The following is a 12,491-nucleotide window of genomic DNA, read 5'->3' as shown; positions in this document are numbered from 1 at the left end:
TCAGTCACCACCACCATCACCATCCATCACCGTCCTTATCATGGATGATGTTGACACAGAAATTTGGAGCACCTTTGTCCCAAATCACAAAGTGACAGAATCAAGAGTTAAGTGACTACCATGAGTCATTTAACTAGTAGTTTGTGACTACTTCACAAAAGAGGAAACCAAGGCAGCTATAAGATAAACTAGAAGCCCGATGCATGAAATTCGTGCAAGAGTAGGCCTTCCTTCCACTGGCTACCAACACTGGCTTCCCTCCCGCCACCAGCAGGCACCCAGGACCCGGGCTTCCCTTCCAGCCCCAGCTTCATCCAGAAGGTTGTCTGGTCTAATTAACAAATTACGTTTTCATTATTATAGATGACTCTTGGGATGTAATGTATAGCACTGTGTATTTGAAAGTTGTTGAAAGAGTAGATCATCCAAGTTCTCATCACAAGTGAAAAAATCATAACTGCCGTGTTTCCCCGAAAATAAGACATCCTCCAAAAATAAGATGTAGCACATGGAAAGATAAGACATCCCCTGAAAATAAGACCTAGCGCAACTTTGGGAGAAAAAAATTAATATAAGACACTGTCTTATTTTCGGGGAAACAGGGTATGTATGGTGAAGGTTGTTAACTAGACTTATATGTATTAAATTTTTACTTTATATGTATTAAATTTTTCCAGTTATATTGTGATATAGCTGACATAAAGTTGTAGTTTAGGTGTACACATACTACCTTAATATGTGTACATATTGCAAAAGGATCACCACAATAATAACAGAGTCTTATTTTTTCTCTGTATGCTATTTTGTACTCAATTCTGTGCCGTGTGAAAACATTACTCATATGAAAACTAATGAATTCACACATTTAGAAAATCTCAGTTCAAGGGCTCTGACTTCCAGAAGTCTCTTAGGTCCTCTCAAAGCTCTGGCTTAGATCCCCTCTGCTTTTCTGGGCAACCCCATTATAAGAGGGGTAGGAGTTTGCAGAGAGCTAGGGGAATGGGACTGCTGATGGTCACAGGGCGGGAGAAGGGTTGGTCCTGAGACTGCAAAGCCCTGAACACTCATCCTCCAAGGGCATATGAGTTGCAGCAGGATGAAGTGATAGTCATTTAGTTCTTGATTCATCACTTACTCTGTGATTTGGGGCAAGTTGCTTCAAGTCATACATATGAAGGTGTTAGAACAGTTTCTCAAACACATTATAAATGCTCAATAAACATTATAATAGGTGTCTTGGGTGTGGCTATCCAGTAGAAAAGTCCTGAGGAGGCCTGTCCATTCTAGCAGGGGGTATAGCTCAGGGGTAGAGCATTTGACTGCAGATCAAGAGGTCCCTGGTTCAAATCCAGGTGCCCCCTATGTTATTTGATTTTTACTCCAATGAAAGTATAGCTCCTTGTTATTCCACAGGCCCAGCCTCATGGAATCTAAATTTCCAACACTTGTATTAGAGACTTAAGTGTCTCTTGTGACATTCTTCATGCATTTCATTTTTACCTCCTCAGCCATACTCATTTGCTGGAGAGGTAGAGGAAGTTTGTCCTAGACTTTGTCTGTTTCTCTGGTGCCTAATTATTATTATTTTTAAATATATTTTATTGATTTTTTTTTTTTTTTTTTTTTTTTACAGAGAGAAAGATAGTTAGAAACATCGATGAGAAAGAATCATCGATCAGCTGTCTCTTGCATACCCCCACTGGGGATGTGCCTACAACCATGGTACATGCTCTTGACCAGAATCGAACCCGGGACCCTTCAGTCGCAGGCTGACGCTCTATCCACTGAGCCAAACCGGTTTCGGCTTCCTCTGTTTTATATACCAAGCCAGGTACAGGCTGTGCTGCCTCAAATGGAACTGGGCAGTTCTAAATATTATTTGTTGCTAACTGTTAAAATACTGCATAGTGTTTTGCAGATCCAGCAATAAAACAAGATGAGTTGATAGGAACTCAACCACATGGAAGTAGCCAACCACAAAGAAAAGAACAGAACAAAAAGAAATCAACATTAATTAACTAAATGCCTCCAGAAAGCAGAGCATTGGACATGAATCCTGGGTCTCCTTTACTTGATCAAAGTATGTAAAACTGCCTTGTGGCAGCCATATCTGGTTCTTAATTGGAGCACCCCCAGTAGTGAACCCTTTGAGTTCAGTTAACAGCACTTCCAAGCTGATGCCTACAAGGGATGGTACCTTTTTGGAAAAGAATGATAATTATGGTGTGAGGAACGCATGCACAGTTGAACAGGACTAGCAGCTTGCTGCTGAGTCAGAACCAACAACCTGTGTGTGAATGGAAGTGTAAAGAACATTAGTATTGGTTGCACAGTGTTGTTAATAAGAGGGGGTATAGCTCAGGGGTAGAGCATTTGACTGCAGATCAAGAGGTCCCCAGTTCAAATCTGGGTGCCCCCTTTTTTAAGAGTCTCTTTTCCTGTTTGATCTAAATGGACAAAACCAGTTTTATGCAGGCCATACTGTAGTCTGCTTCTAGGCGAAGACGGGTGAGAGCCTACGAAACAGCACATTTGTGGCCATCCCTTCTTATTCGGAATCCAGGGAGGTACTAAGCACAGCCTTGAAGACCAAGGGCAAGTCTAAATATATCCTCAATGCCTTCTTTGGGGGTCTGTTTCCTGGAACCCCAATGATACTGAGTTAAGTATCCAGGGTCCAGTCCAGACACAAAAACTGAGCCAGTTATGGGTGATAAAAGTGAAGGAATTAAGGAGACACACACATATACAAACCACCCATAGACACAGACAATAGTATGATGATTCCTGGAGGGATAGGGAGGTAGGAGAGGGTAAAGGGGGAATAAATGGTCATGGAAGGAGACTTGACTTGAGGTGGTGAACACACGATTCAATATATTAATGATGTATTATAAAATTATACACCTGAAACCTATATGACTTTATAGCCAATATCACCCAATAGATTCAATTTGAAGAAACCGAACCAGCTATTTTAACAGAATTTAATATAAATAATTGTTAACCAGTATATCAATTTCCGGTAGCTTCTGTAATAAAGTACCATAATGTGGGTGATATAAACGACAAACTTATTGTCTCACAGTCCTGGATGCCAGAGCCTGAAATCTGGGTACCAGACAGGCCATGCCCTCTCTGAAGGCTCTAGTGGAGGATCCCTCCTGGCCTCTTCCCAGCTTTCGGTGTTTGTTGGCAATCCTCAGCCTTCCTTGGCTTGTAGCTGCTGCATCATTTCAGTTGCTACCTCTGTCTTCACCTGGCTGTCTTCAGCCTGCGTGTCTCTTCTCTTCTTGTGACACCAGTCACATTGGATTATGGGCTCACCCACACCATGGGAATCTCATCTTAAATAATTCCATCTTTGGGGACACATTACAAATGAGGATACATTCCTGCACAAGGGGGCTGCAGGGATGCTACAAATTCAGCATGTCTTTTGGGGGACACAATTTAATACACAATAACCAGGAATTCAAAGTAAAGGGGCAGGAAGGGAAGACTGAGTATCATGGAGGTACTTTCTGTAGAAGCAGCCACCACTACAGGGCCGGGACAAACACAAGAGGACAAACTTGGTAAGTCTTACCAGCTTGGGGACTACCTCTGGGGATCAGGAACTCAGATCTCTAAGGTGATGCTACTGTCCATGAAGAGTCATGACGAAGCTGGGCCCCTAAACACCACACTGCACGTGGCAATCACTGTTGCTACTGGATGGATGGTGGCTGCCTTGTGACACTGACAGGAACCCAAAGCAAGTGCTTCTTCCTGCTCCAACCTTCCATCTCGTTTTGCAGCTCTGTTGGCAGGACCAGCCAGGAAGCCACCTGGCGAAGGACAGCCTGGGTTACAGAGGCTCCAACCCAGCATCCCAGAGCAGAGCACAGAAAGGTGGACATGGAGCCTGGGGACTGTCATTTGTTCATCTCCCCCGGCAGTTAAAGGGCTGACTGTATGGAGATTCGGGCCCAGAGTGGGGTGAGCATTGGGCAGAGAGCTCTGATCTGTAGCCAGTCAAGTGTGTCTCTCTTTGAGTTGCTCCATGAGGCATTTTGAGTCTGTTTTCAGATGCTCTGCACAAAGACTACCTTGTAGATGTGAGTGTGGATCCTTCCAGTTGTCAGGGAGGGCTCCCCATATTACTGCTCTCCTCTAGGGACTGAAGGTGGACAGGTTGTGGAGCTATGGGAGGAGGGAACCTATTGCTTCTTTTAAGTGGAAAGGTGAGTTAGCATAAAGCAGGTCTGGCAACTCAGCCAAGCTATGTGGACGGAGTGTCTGGACAGACGCTCTGGGTGTGGCCACACAGGGAAAGGGTGTTTATTGGGCCTCACTGGTATGGCAGGGGGTATAGCTCAGGGGTAGAGCATTTGACTGCAGATCAAGAGGTCCCCAGTTCAAATCTGGGTGCCCCCTAGCATTTTAGTCTCAATGGTCATAAAGGAGTTCCAGTTTCCTCTCCTCTTTCTGAATCTGATCTCTAGTCTTCCTGCAAAGAGTGAAGAAACTGAGGAGGCCCTTCCTGCCCAGAGCAGGGCAGCTCTGCTCAGATGTGTTTATCCCACTGCTCTGATCTTCCCACTGTCCCCTCACCTGGCCCCTGCTCTCTAATATGAACTTGATCTCCTGGCTGAGGTTGAGGATTCTGACCTTTGCAAGTAGCCAGAGAGAAGCTGAGATCACTTACAAAAGAACAATAGTTGGACTCCCTGTTGACTTCTCAATAGTTACAAAGAAAGCCAAAAGATAGTGCAATAGCACATTACATATGTTGAGAGAAACAACTGTTAACTCTGAATTCTATTCCCAGCTAAACTGCTCTACATTCGAAGATCAGAGAGTTTATATTAACAGACCCTCACTAAAGAAAACATTAAATATATACTTTGGAGAAAAGAAAAATGATCCCAAATGGGAGGTCTGAAATATAAGAAGGAAAGCTAAATAAGTTACGTAAGTAAATCTAAAAATCATTGACCAGCCCAAATCGGTTTTGCTCAGTGGATAGAGTGTCGGACTGTGGACTGAAAGGTCCCGGGTTCGATTCTGGTCAAGGGCATGTACCTTGGTTTCGGGCACATCTGCAGATTGAAGCTCTATCCACTGAGCCAAACCAGCTAGGGCATGAGTACAATCTTAAATCTACTTCTGGAAACATGTATGTTCTTGAAACTGCACAAAACTTCAGTTTGTGAAATGGCTTCATTGAAATGCCATCACCATCCAAAAAAATTTTGAAGATTAAGAATTAAAAAGGAGTAGTCTTTTTACCCTAATAAGTTCCTATTAGAGGAAGGTCCATTTAATAAATTGATAGCAATGTTACCATATTATATTGGCAGAACTACACTTGCTGGCTAAAGAAGCTCAGTTGAAAATACCTTTTTCAGTAACGTCCCTGTTTAATGGAGGTATCCAGCAGTTGACAGGGCTGTGAAATTACTGTTCTTACGTGAAGGTCAACTTTAAAATTTTTAAATCATTTTTAATAGTAAAGTTATAAAAATTAATTTCCTTCCCAAGAAAATTCAGGGTTTTTTCCTTTCCCCCCCCCCTAGAAGTTCATTCTGTCATGGTGATAGTTTGATTCATAGAACTGCAATTTTTAGTTGCCAAATATTCCATTTGACCAAAATGCATATTCAGGTGTATTCGACTTACATGCTGCTGCACGTGTAGCTATTTTCTAAAAATAGCTCAGGATACAGGTGCCCCAACAGGACGGTTCTCATACTTTAGTGACTTATGCACTTTGCTATGACAGTGGTGACTTGATTCGGTTGTTAAAATACAGGTTTAGGTGGCCTCTGATTCGTGCTCATGATCATGTGTGAAATGAGGGCTTCACTGGAAACTCCTGGTCACGTGGTTGTCAACCGGAAACACACGACCTCCACGGGGAACACGTGCTTCCTTCCAGGTGGTCACCTCGGACCTAGCAAACCCTAACCTCAATGATCCGGAAGGACAGCTGTGCACTAGCTTTTGACCCTAACGCGGGCCACGTGGGATGTGAACCACTTCATCTTGGCTGCCACATGTGCAATTTAGGCACGTCCTCCTGCTCGCAGCCGTGCGTCCCTGTGCCACCCATTCCAGCCAGCAGCCTCCCTGGCACCGGGCTCCCGCGCTGCGCCCTTGTCCGCCTTTTTGGAATCGGGCTGCCTCCCGCCTCCCTGCAGGCGGTGCCTGCTTATTGGACCTTCAGCAAGAAAACACTCCCCTGACGAGCTCTGGTTTGCGGCTGCGCCCCACGCTGCAAGCTGCGGAGACTCCCGAGTGTGAGAAAACGCCACACGTGGTTCCCAGAGCAACCACCTCGCTGGAGCCCAGACGGTCCGGCCACGGGGCGAGTGTCCGCCGGGCCGGCAGGGGGCGCGCTGCGCGGCGGGTGGGAAGGCGGGCGGCGCGTCTGGGCCGCGGCCGTGCCCGGCGTGCGCTCGGTGCCCGCAGAGCGCCAGCTGAGGGGCCGCTGGGGGCCGAGCGCAGCCGAGCTTCCCCGTCACCCGAGCCCCTCAGGCCGGCGGCCCTGCCCCTGCCGCGTCCCCGCGCCCCCAGCAGCCGGGCCCGACGGCCGCGCGAGCCTGGGCGCGGAAGGCAGGTCGAGCGGTTGCCGTCTGTGAGGGTCCGCGAGGCGGCGGCGGCGACCGGAACGACTGCGGCCCGGGCCTGGCCGGACGGCGCAGAGCCATGGCCGAGGCGGCCCCAGCTCCGGTAAGGGCGGCTCGGGCCCTGGCGCCGGCTCCGGGGGCATGGAGGAGGGCGGGAACCGGGGCCTGTCAGGGCGCAGCCCGAGCGGCGGAGCCTGGGGGTCGGGTCTGGGCGGGCTCGCCTCCCCCGGCTTCCGGAGGCCGCCCGCGGCGGGAGGCCCGCGGCTCCCAGCCCAGCGGAGGTTTGTTTCCTCGGTGTCAGCCCGGCCGCCGGCCGGACGCAGGGCGCTGGGCTCCCTGTGGCGTTGCCATGGGCCATTCGACAGCTCCGGGCGCGTGCATCCTCACAAAGTCTCCCTCGGTGCAGCCCCCTGGCCTCGCACAGCCACAGATGCGGGGGACAGGGAGCCCCCGGGCCCAGCACGCGGCAGGGCCCCTCTCCGAGCGCCCCCGGCGGGCTCACCTTCGTGTTCATTCTCGGGGTGTTGACCGCGCGGCCCGGGGCGCCAAGCTCTCCGCCTGCTGCTAGGGCTGCAGGCTACCCACTGAGCACCCAGCACCCAGGGAGAAGGAGCAGGGACTAGACAAGCTACTCGGGGCCGAAAAATACGCCTGGGATTTGCGAACTAAGGTTTTGGTCCCCACCCCCGAGGAGAGCAGTCTCAGTGGGTCAGGAACCAGGCTGGGCTATTGAGGAGTGACTGGGAAATGAGAAAAGCAGAGGAAAAAGAGGGGGCAGGAACACTGAGGTGGGGAATAGGGCACAGGGGAATGCCATCTCTGCTTTTTGGATCTTCTTTTCCTTTTCCAAATGTTTAAAAACATATGGTAGAGGTGAGCACGTGTGTGCCAGCCCTGGCCAATAGAAATACAGCGGAAGCCACGTGTGTCACTTGGTATTTTCTAGTAGTCACATTTACAAAGTAAAGACAAATAAATGAAGTTAATGACCTATTTTATTTAACCCAGTGCATACGAAATGTTTCAAAATGTGGTCAAAAGTAAGGAATTGATCGAGTTTTGCACCCCCACCCCCCCCAATACTAAGTCTTTAAAATCTGTGTGTGTATTTTATTATATACTCACAGCACATAGTAAACAAAATAAGCACATTTCAAGTGCCCAGAAGCCATTGGTGGCTACCATATTGAACAATGCAAGTCTATCTTATGGAGAAGAAATGTTGGGGGCGGGGGAGGGGGTAGAACGTACCCAAAAAAGTGGAAGGAGTTGGCATTCAGAGCATGAAATGGAGAGATTAGTTTTAAATATGATGAACCTTTTTCCTGTGGGAAGGAAAAAAGAAAGCATGGGTTAAGTTATTAATGAGTCTGAGGTGCATATGGGTGTGAAGAAAAAGGAAAATGTTCAGAGAGTTTTTACCTAATTTTTTTTCCATGTCCTCTGAGCGTGAGGGGCTGGCCCTGCTGCAGCAGCAGTACCTGGGAGCTTGTGAAAATGCAGATTCTCAAGCTTCCTCCCAGACCTCCCAAATCAAAGCCTGCATTTCCATGAACTCTCCAGATGATTCTTATGCACATTAGTTTGAGGATCGCGGTAGTAAAAGTGTGAGGAGAGCCAAAACCGGTTTGGCTCAATGGATAAAGCTTCAGCCTGCAGACTGAAGGGTCCTGGGTTTGATTCTGGTCAAGGGCATGTATCTTGGTTGCGGGCTCATCCCCAGTACGGGGCGTGCAAGAGGTAGCTGATCAATGACTCTCTCATTGATATTTTTAACTATCTTCCTTCCTCTCTGTAAAAAAATCAATAAAATGTTTTTTGCTTTTTTTAAAGTGTAAGGAGAGGGCATGGGGGTTGTAGTGGCCACACATGGAATGAAAAAAGCAGTATGGGGTTGCCACGCAGTGTTGAGTCCGTGCTGAGCTTAGGGACTGTTGATGTGTGGTGACGCCAGTTTACCTGGTTCGGTGACTTACCAGCCTGCTTGCAGAAACAGAATGAGAACTCTCAGGACTGATTCCAGCGTGGAGGTTAGCCCAGCAGGTGAGGCAGAAAGACAGGGTTGAAAGTGTCTGAAGTGATCAGCTGAGGAGGAAAGCAAAGCTTGGAACAGTCTGATAAACCAGCAGCAAATGGACTGGTCAGGGTTTAGTGGGAATGCAGAGCAGGTGAAATGAAAATAAGATAGGGCATGAGCTGAAGAAGTGGGAGGTTGTGGCCATAGAGCCGGTTACCATGGCATCAGAAGTCTTTGTAGAAGTCATGCTCATCCAACCTCCTATTGTAGGAATTTTTTTTTTTTAATATACTGTTTCAATGTACATTCAGTGATGGGATAACCTGTTACTTTCTTAGAAGATCTAGTTCAAAAATTACTTATACAGACCAAAGTTTGCCTGCCTAAAAATTCCATGTTGTTCTAGTTCTTTCTGCCTTGTGGAGTAATACAGTATTAACATTAAACAATTCTGTTTTATAACTCTCTAGACTCAACTTTCAAAGCTTGTTCAGCTATTACTGAATAGTATGGTTGTGAGTTTTTTGTTTTTTTAAACAACTATGTTTTTATTAATTTCAGATAGAGAGAGAGAGAGACAGAAACATCAATAATGAGAGGGAACCTTGGATCAAAGCCACCCACACCCCGCCCCACCTTCCCCCACACTGGGATCCAGCCGGAAACCCAGGCATATCCCCTGACCAGAATCGAACCACAACCTCCTGGTTCAACCACTGAGCCACACCTGCCAGATACATGGTTGTGGTTTGTAAGAAGGGTGATGGACAGGGCCAGAGCCCAAGTCAGTAAGCACACTGAACTGGGTGAGACCTGGAAAGTTCCTGGGGCATGTAGGACTTCATGTGGGCCTTTCCCACTAACAGAGAATGCAGCAGCAACCTTGAGCCTGAGAACAATTGGCTAAAGTTCCTTACATCTAGGGAATACGCCAGGCTGATTCTTGATCTAGTTTCACGCACTGTCTTGACCTAATCCATCCCTGACCCATCAAAGCAGTTCTCTTGACTTTTGATGCTGATGAGCTCCATGACGATGAGGGGTATGCAGGCAGTACTCAAACTATGTTTAGATGACCCTCAGATAGCCAGTGAAGCAGTTCTTATCTCGATTAAGTTTGGATTAGGGCCTCTTCTAACACTCAGTGCCTTGTCTCATCTCTCCACTGCACACAGACTTCTGAATGGGATTCCGAATGCCTTACGTCCCTACAGCCCCTTCCCCTCCCCACACCCCCGGGAGCAAACGAGGCCCACCTGCAGACTGCAGCCATCTCCCTGTGGACAGTGGTGGCCGCTGTGCAGGCTATAGAGAGAAAGGTGGAGGTGCACAGCCGGCGGCTCCTGCATCTAGAAGGACGGACAGGGACAACAGAGAAGAAGATGGCCAGCTGTGAAAAGACAGTGGCTGATCTCGGGAACCAGCTGGATGGCAAGTGGGCCGTGCTGGGGACCCTGCTGCAGGAGTACGGGCTGCTGCAGAGGCGGCTGGAGAACTTGGAGAACCTGCTGAGGAACAGGAACTTCTGGATCCTGCGGCTGCCCCCGGGTGTTAAAGGAGATATCCCAAAGGTAGTGCTTCACGTCTAGATGGAGGGTTCAGTCCTTAGGAAGGGATAGTCTTGGGAACCTTGACCTTGTTTTGTGTTTATCTATTTGGGAAGTATTTCACGCTCAATTTAGCAGATCATTTGAAGTGTCAAGCTTCAGATTGGAAAACTTTCCAATACAAAATTGGAAATCTGACAGGTGGATTTTTCCCCTCTTTTGCTTTCTTTTATTCATTACACCCAAGTCACTTTTTCTTTGTTTACCTGTCTGCCACAACCTTGGTTAAATATCATTAAACCAGCCTATTTTAATTTATTGGCAATTCTGGTGAAAAAGTTAGAGGGAGGACAAGGGAAGGGACGTAGAGTAAATGGTTAATGTAAGGGTTTCTGGTGATTTGTAGGTCTAAGGTTGATGTAGACTCTGTCCTTCAGCTCCTTTACAGAAGTGTTCTGCTGTGCTGGAGCCCAGCCTTTCTGAACGGAATAGCCTTTAAAACAAAAGAAAATAAACATTATTTTTAAGCTATGGAAGACAGCCTTGAGGCAGCTTGTTCCCAACCATGCCTGTTTGTTTATTCATTCATTCAACAAATATTTCCTGAACACTTAACTCTTTTGCTTGACATCTGCTCCCTTAAGGCATAGCAATGAACAATTCCTATAAACTCCTCTGGAGTTTAAATTTTAGCAAAGAAAGAAAGTTAATATAAACAAACAAGAAAATGATTATATTTAAGTGCTTTGACAAAAATGAAGGCGCTATCCGACGGTTTATTTTAGATTGGCTGTCAGAGACAGTCTCATAAAGGAGCTAAAATTTAGGCTGAGACTCATTAACAGGAAGGACTCAACTGTGAGAAGTTCTGAAGAAGAGCTTTCTGGCAAAAAGAATACCTAGGGGGAGTAAGAAGGCCAGTTAGCAGGTGTGCAGCAAGTAATCGGAAGCGTGACTAGAAGAGCGAGTAGAGCAGTGTTTTTCAACATAGGCATCGCTTATATGGTTTTAAATTTTAGATGGACATCTCACCTTGAGATTCAGATTTAATAGATCCAGATGGGACCTAAGCATGAATAATTCTTAGAGCTCCATCACTGATTCTAATATGTATTAGATTTGTGAACCATAGGTTTAGGGCATTGGAGACCAAGGTAAGGAATTTGGATTTTACCTTAATACTCTAGGGCAGGGGTCCTCAAACTTTTTAAAGTGGGGGCCAGATCACGGTCCCTCAGAGAGCTGGAGGGCCGGACTATATGAACTACTAATTCCTACTGTAACACCTCGGCTGCTCTCACTGCCCAAAAAACCTGGCGGGCAGGATCAGACTCCTCTGCGGTCCGCATGTGGCCCGCGGGCCGTAGTTTGAAGACCCCTGCCTAGGGAATAAATTGGATGGTTTTAAACAGAGGAGAACATCTGGTATACATTTTGAAAGAATCGCTTTGGCTGCTCTGTGGAGAATGGATCATGGCGGTAAGAACAGAAATGGAGAAAAAAGGCAGCTGTAATATTTGGGGGGATGAGAGTAGCTTGGATGAAGGTAGCAGTAATGGAGCTGGAGACAAGTGGACAGATTGAGGATGTTTTGATGATAGGGCTTAATGGTGAGAATTAGAGAATGAGGAGTTAAGAATAAAAATTTACTGTTCTAAGTGTTTCCATCATTTTCATAAGAACCCTTACATGTCCAGATCACGTTGTTACTAGGTATAAATAATGGAGTTGTATTTAGCCCAGAGTATATGCTCATAGAGACCTTAGGTTCACTGACACTTAGGCTTGGAGAACTGGATGGATGATGTTGACATTTCCTGAGATGGGACTACCTTGGGGTAGGAAGGAGTTAGGAGTTCTCCTTTGGCAGGTTTGGGATACCTGTGACACATTCAGGAGAGGCGTTAAGTGGTCTCTGAAGCTCAAAGGTAAGAAATACTTGGGAATTATTGATGTACAGATTGCAGTATAAATCACGAGCCTGGAGTGGTTACCGCAGGAGAGAAAGTAGAGAAGCAAGAGAACAAAACTCCAGGGGTGGGCGGAGTGGCCATGAAGTAGGAAAGGGAACAAAACGGAAGTCTGTGGAGTCCCAAGGATGAGGAAAAAAAGCGTTTCTAGGAGAGAATTGCCATCTGAGTTGAGTATGTTGCTGAAAGGTCTAGAAAGATGAGGATATGATTTGGCAACATGGGCTGGTGACCTTGATAAGAGTTGTCTCAGTGTGGTGATGGAGATAGAAGACTGAATGGAATAGGTTGAAGAGTGAACGGCAAAGGGAGAAATGGAAAAAATGACGGTAACTGACTCTTT

At 46.8% G+C, this 12,491-nt stretch overlaps 1 protein-coding gene across 3 annotated transcripts in view; it reads left to right on the top strand.

The window, feature by feature from the left end:
* The window catches only part of ZNF398 (zinc finger protein 398), a 73,934-nt gene that overhangs the window by 42,606 nt on the left and 18,837 nt on the right, over positions 1–12,491 (top strand). For 2 of the 3 annotated variants that reach the window (XM_084896869.1, XM_084896870.1), the window contains exons 2-3: positions 6,638–6,717; positions 9,807–10,202. In XM_084896869.1, coding sequence (XP_084752995.1) covers positions 6,694–6,717; positions 9,807–10,202 — 420 coding nt within the window. In that variant the 5' untranslated portion in view covers positions 6,638–6,693. Of the gene's footprint in view, positions 1–6,362; positions 6,718–9,806; positions 10,203–12,491 lie in introns of those variants that run through there. The other variant, XM_084896868.1, reaches the window with a different exon arrangement.

This window comes from Pipistrellus hanaki (genome assembly GCF_964339955.1).
Source record: "Pipistrellus hanaki genome assembly, chromosome: 10".
NCBI lineage: Eukaryota > Metazoa > Chordata > Mammalia > Chiroptera > Vespertilionidae > Pipistrellus > Pipistrellus hanaki.
This window is presented reverse-complemented; position numbering and strand designations above follow the sequence as displayed.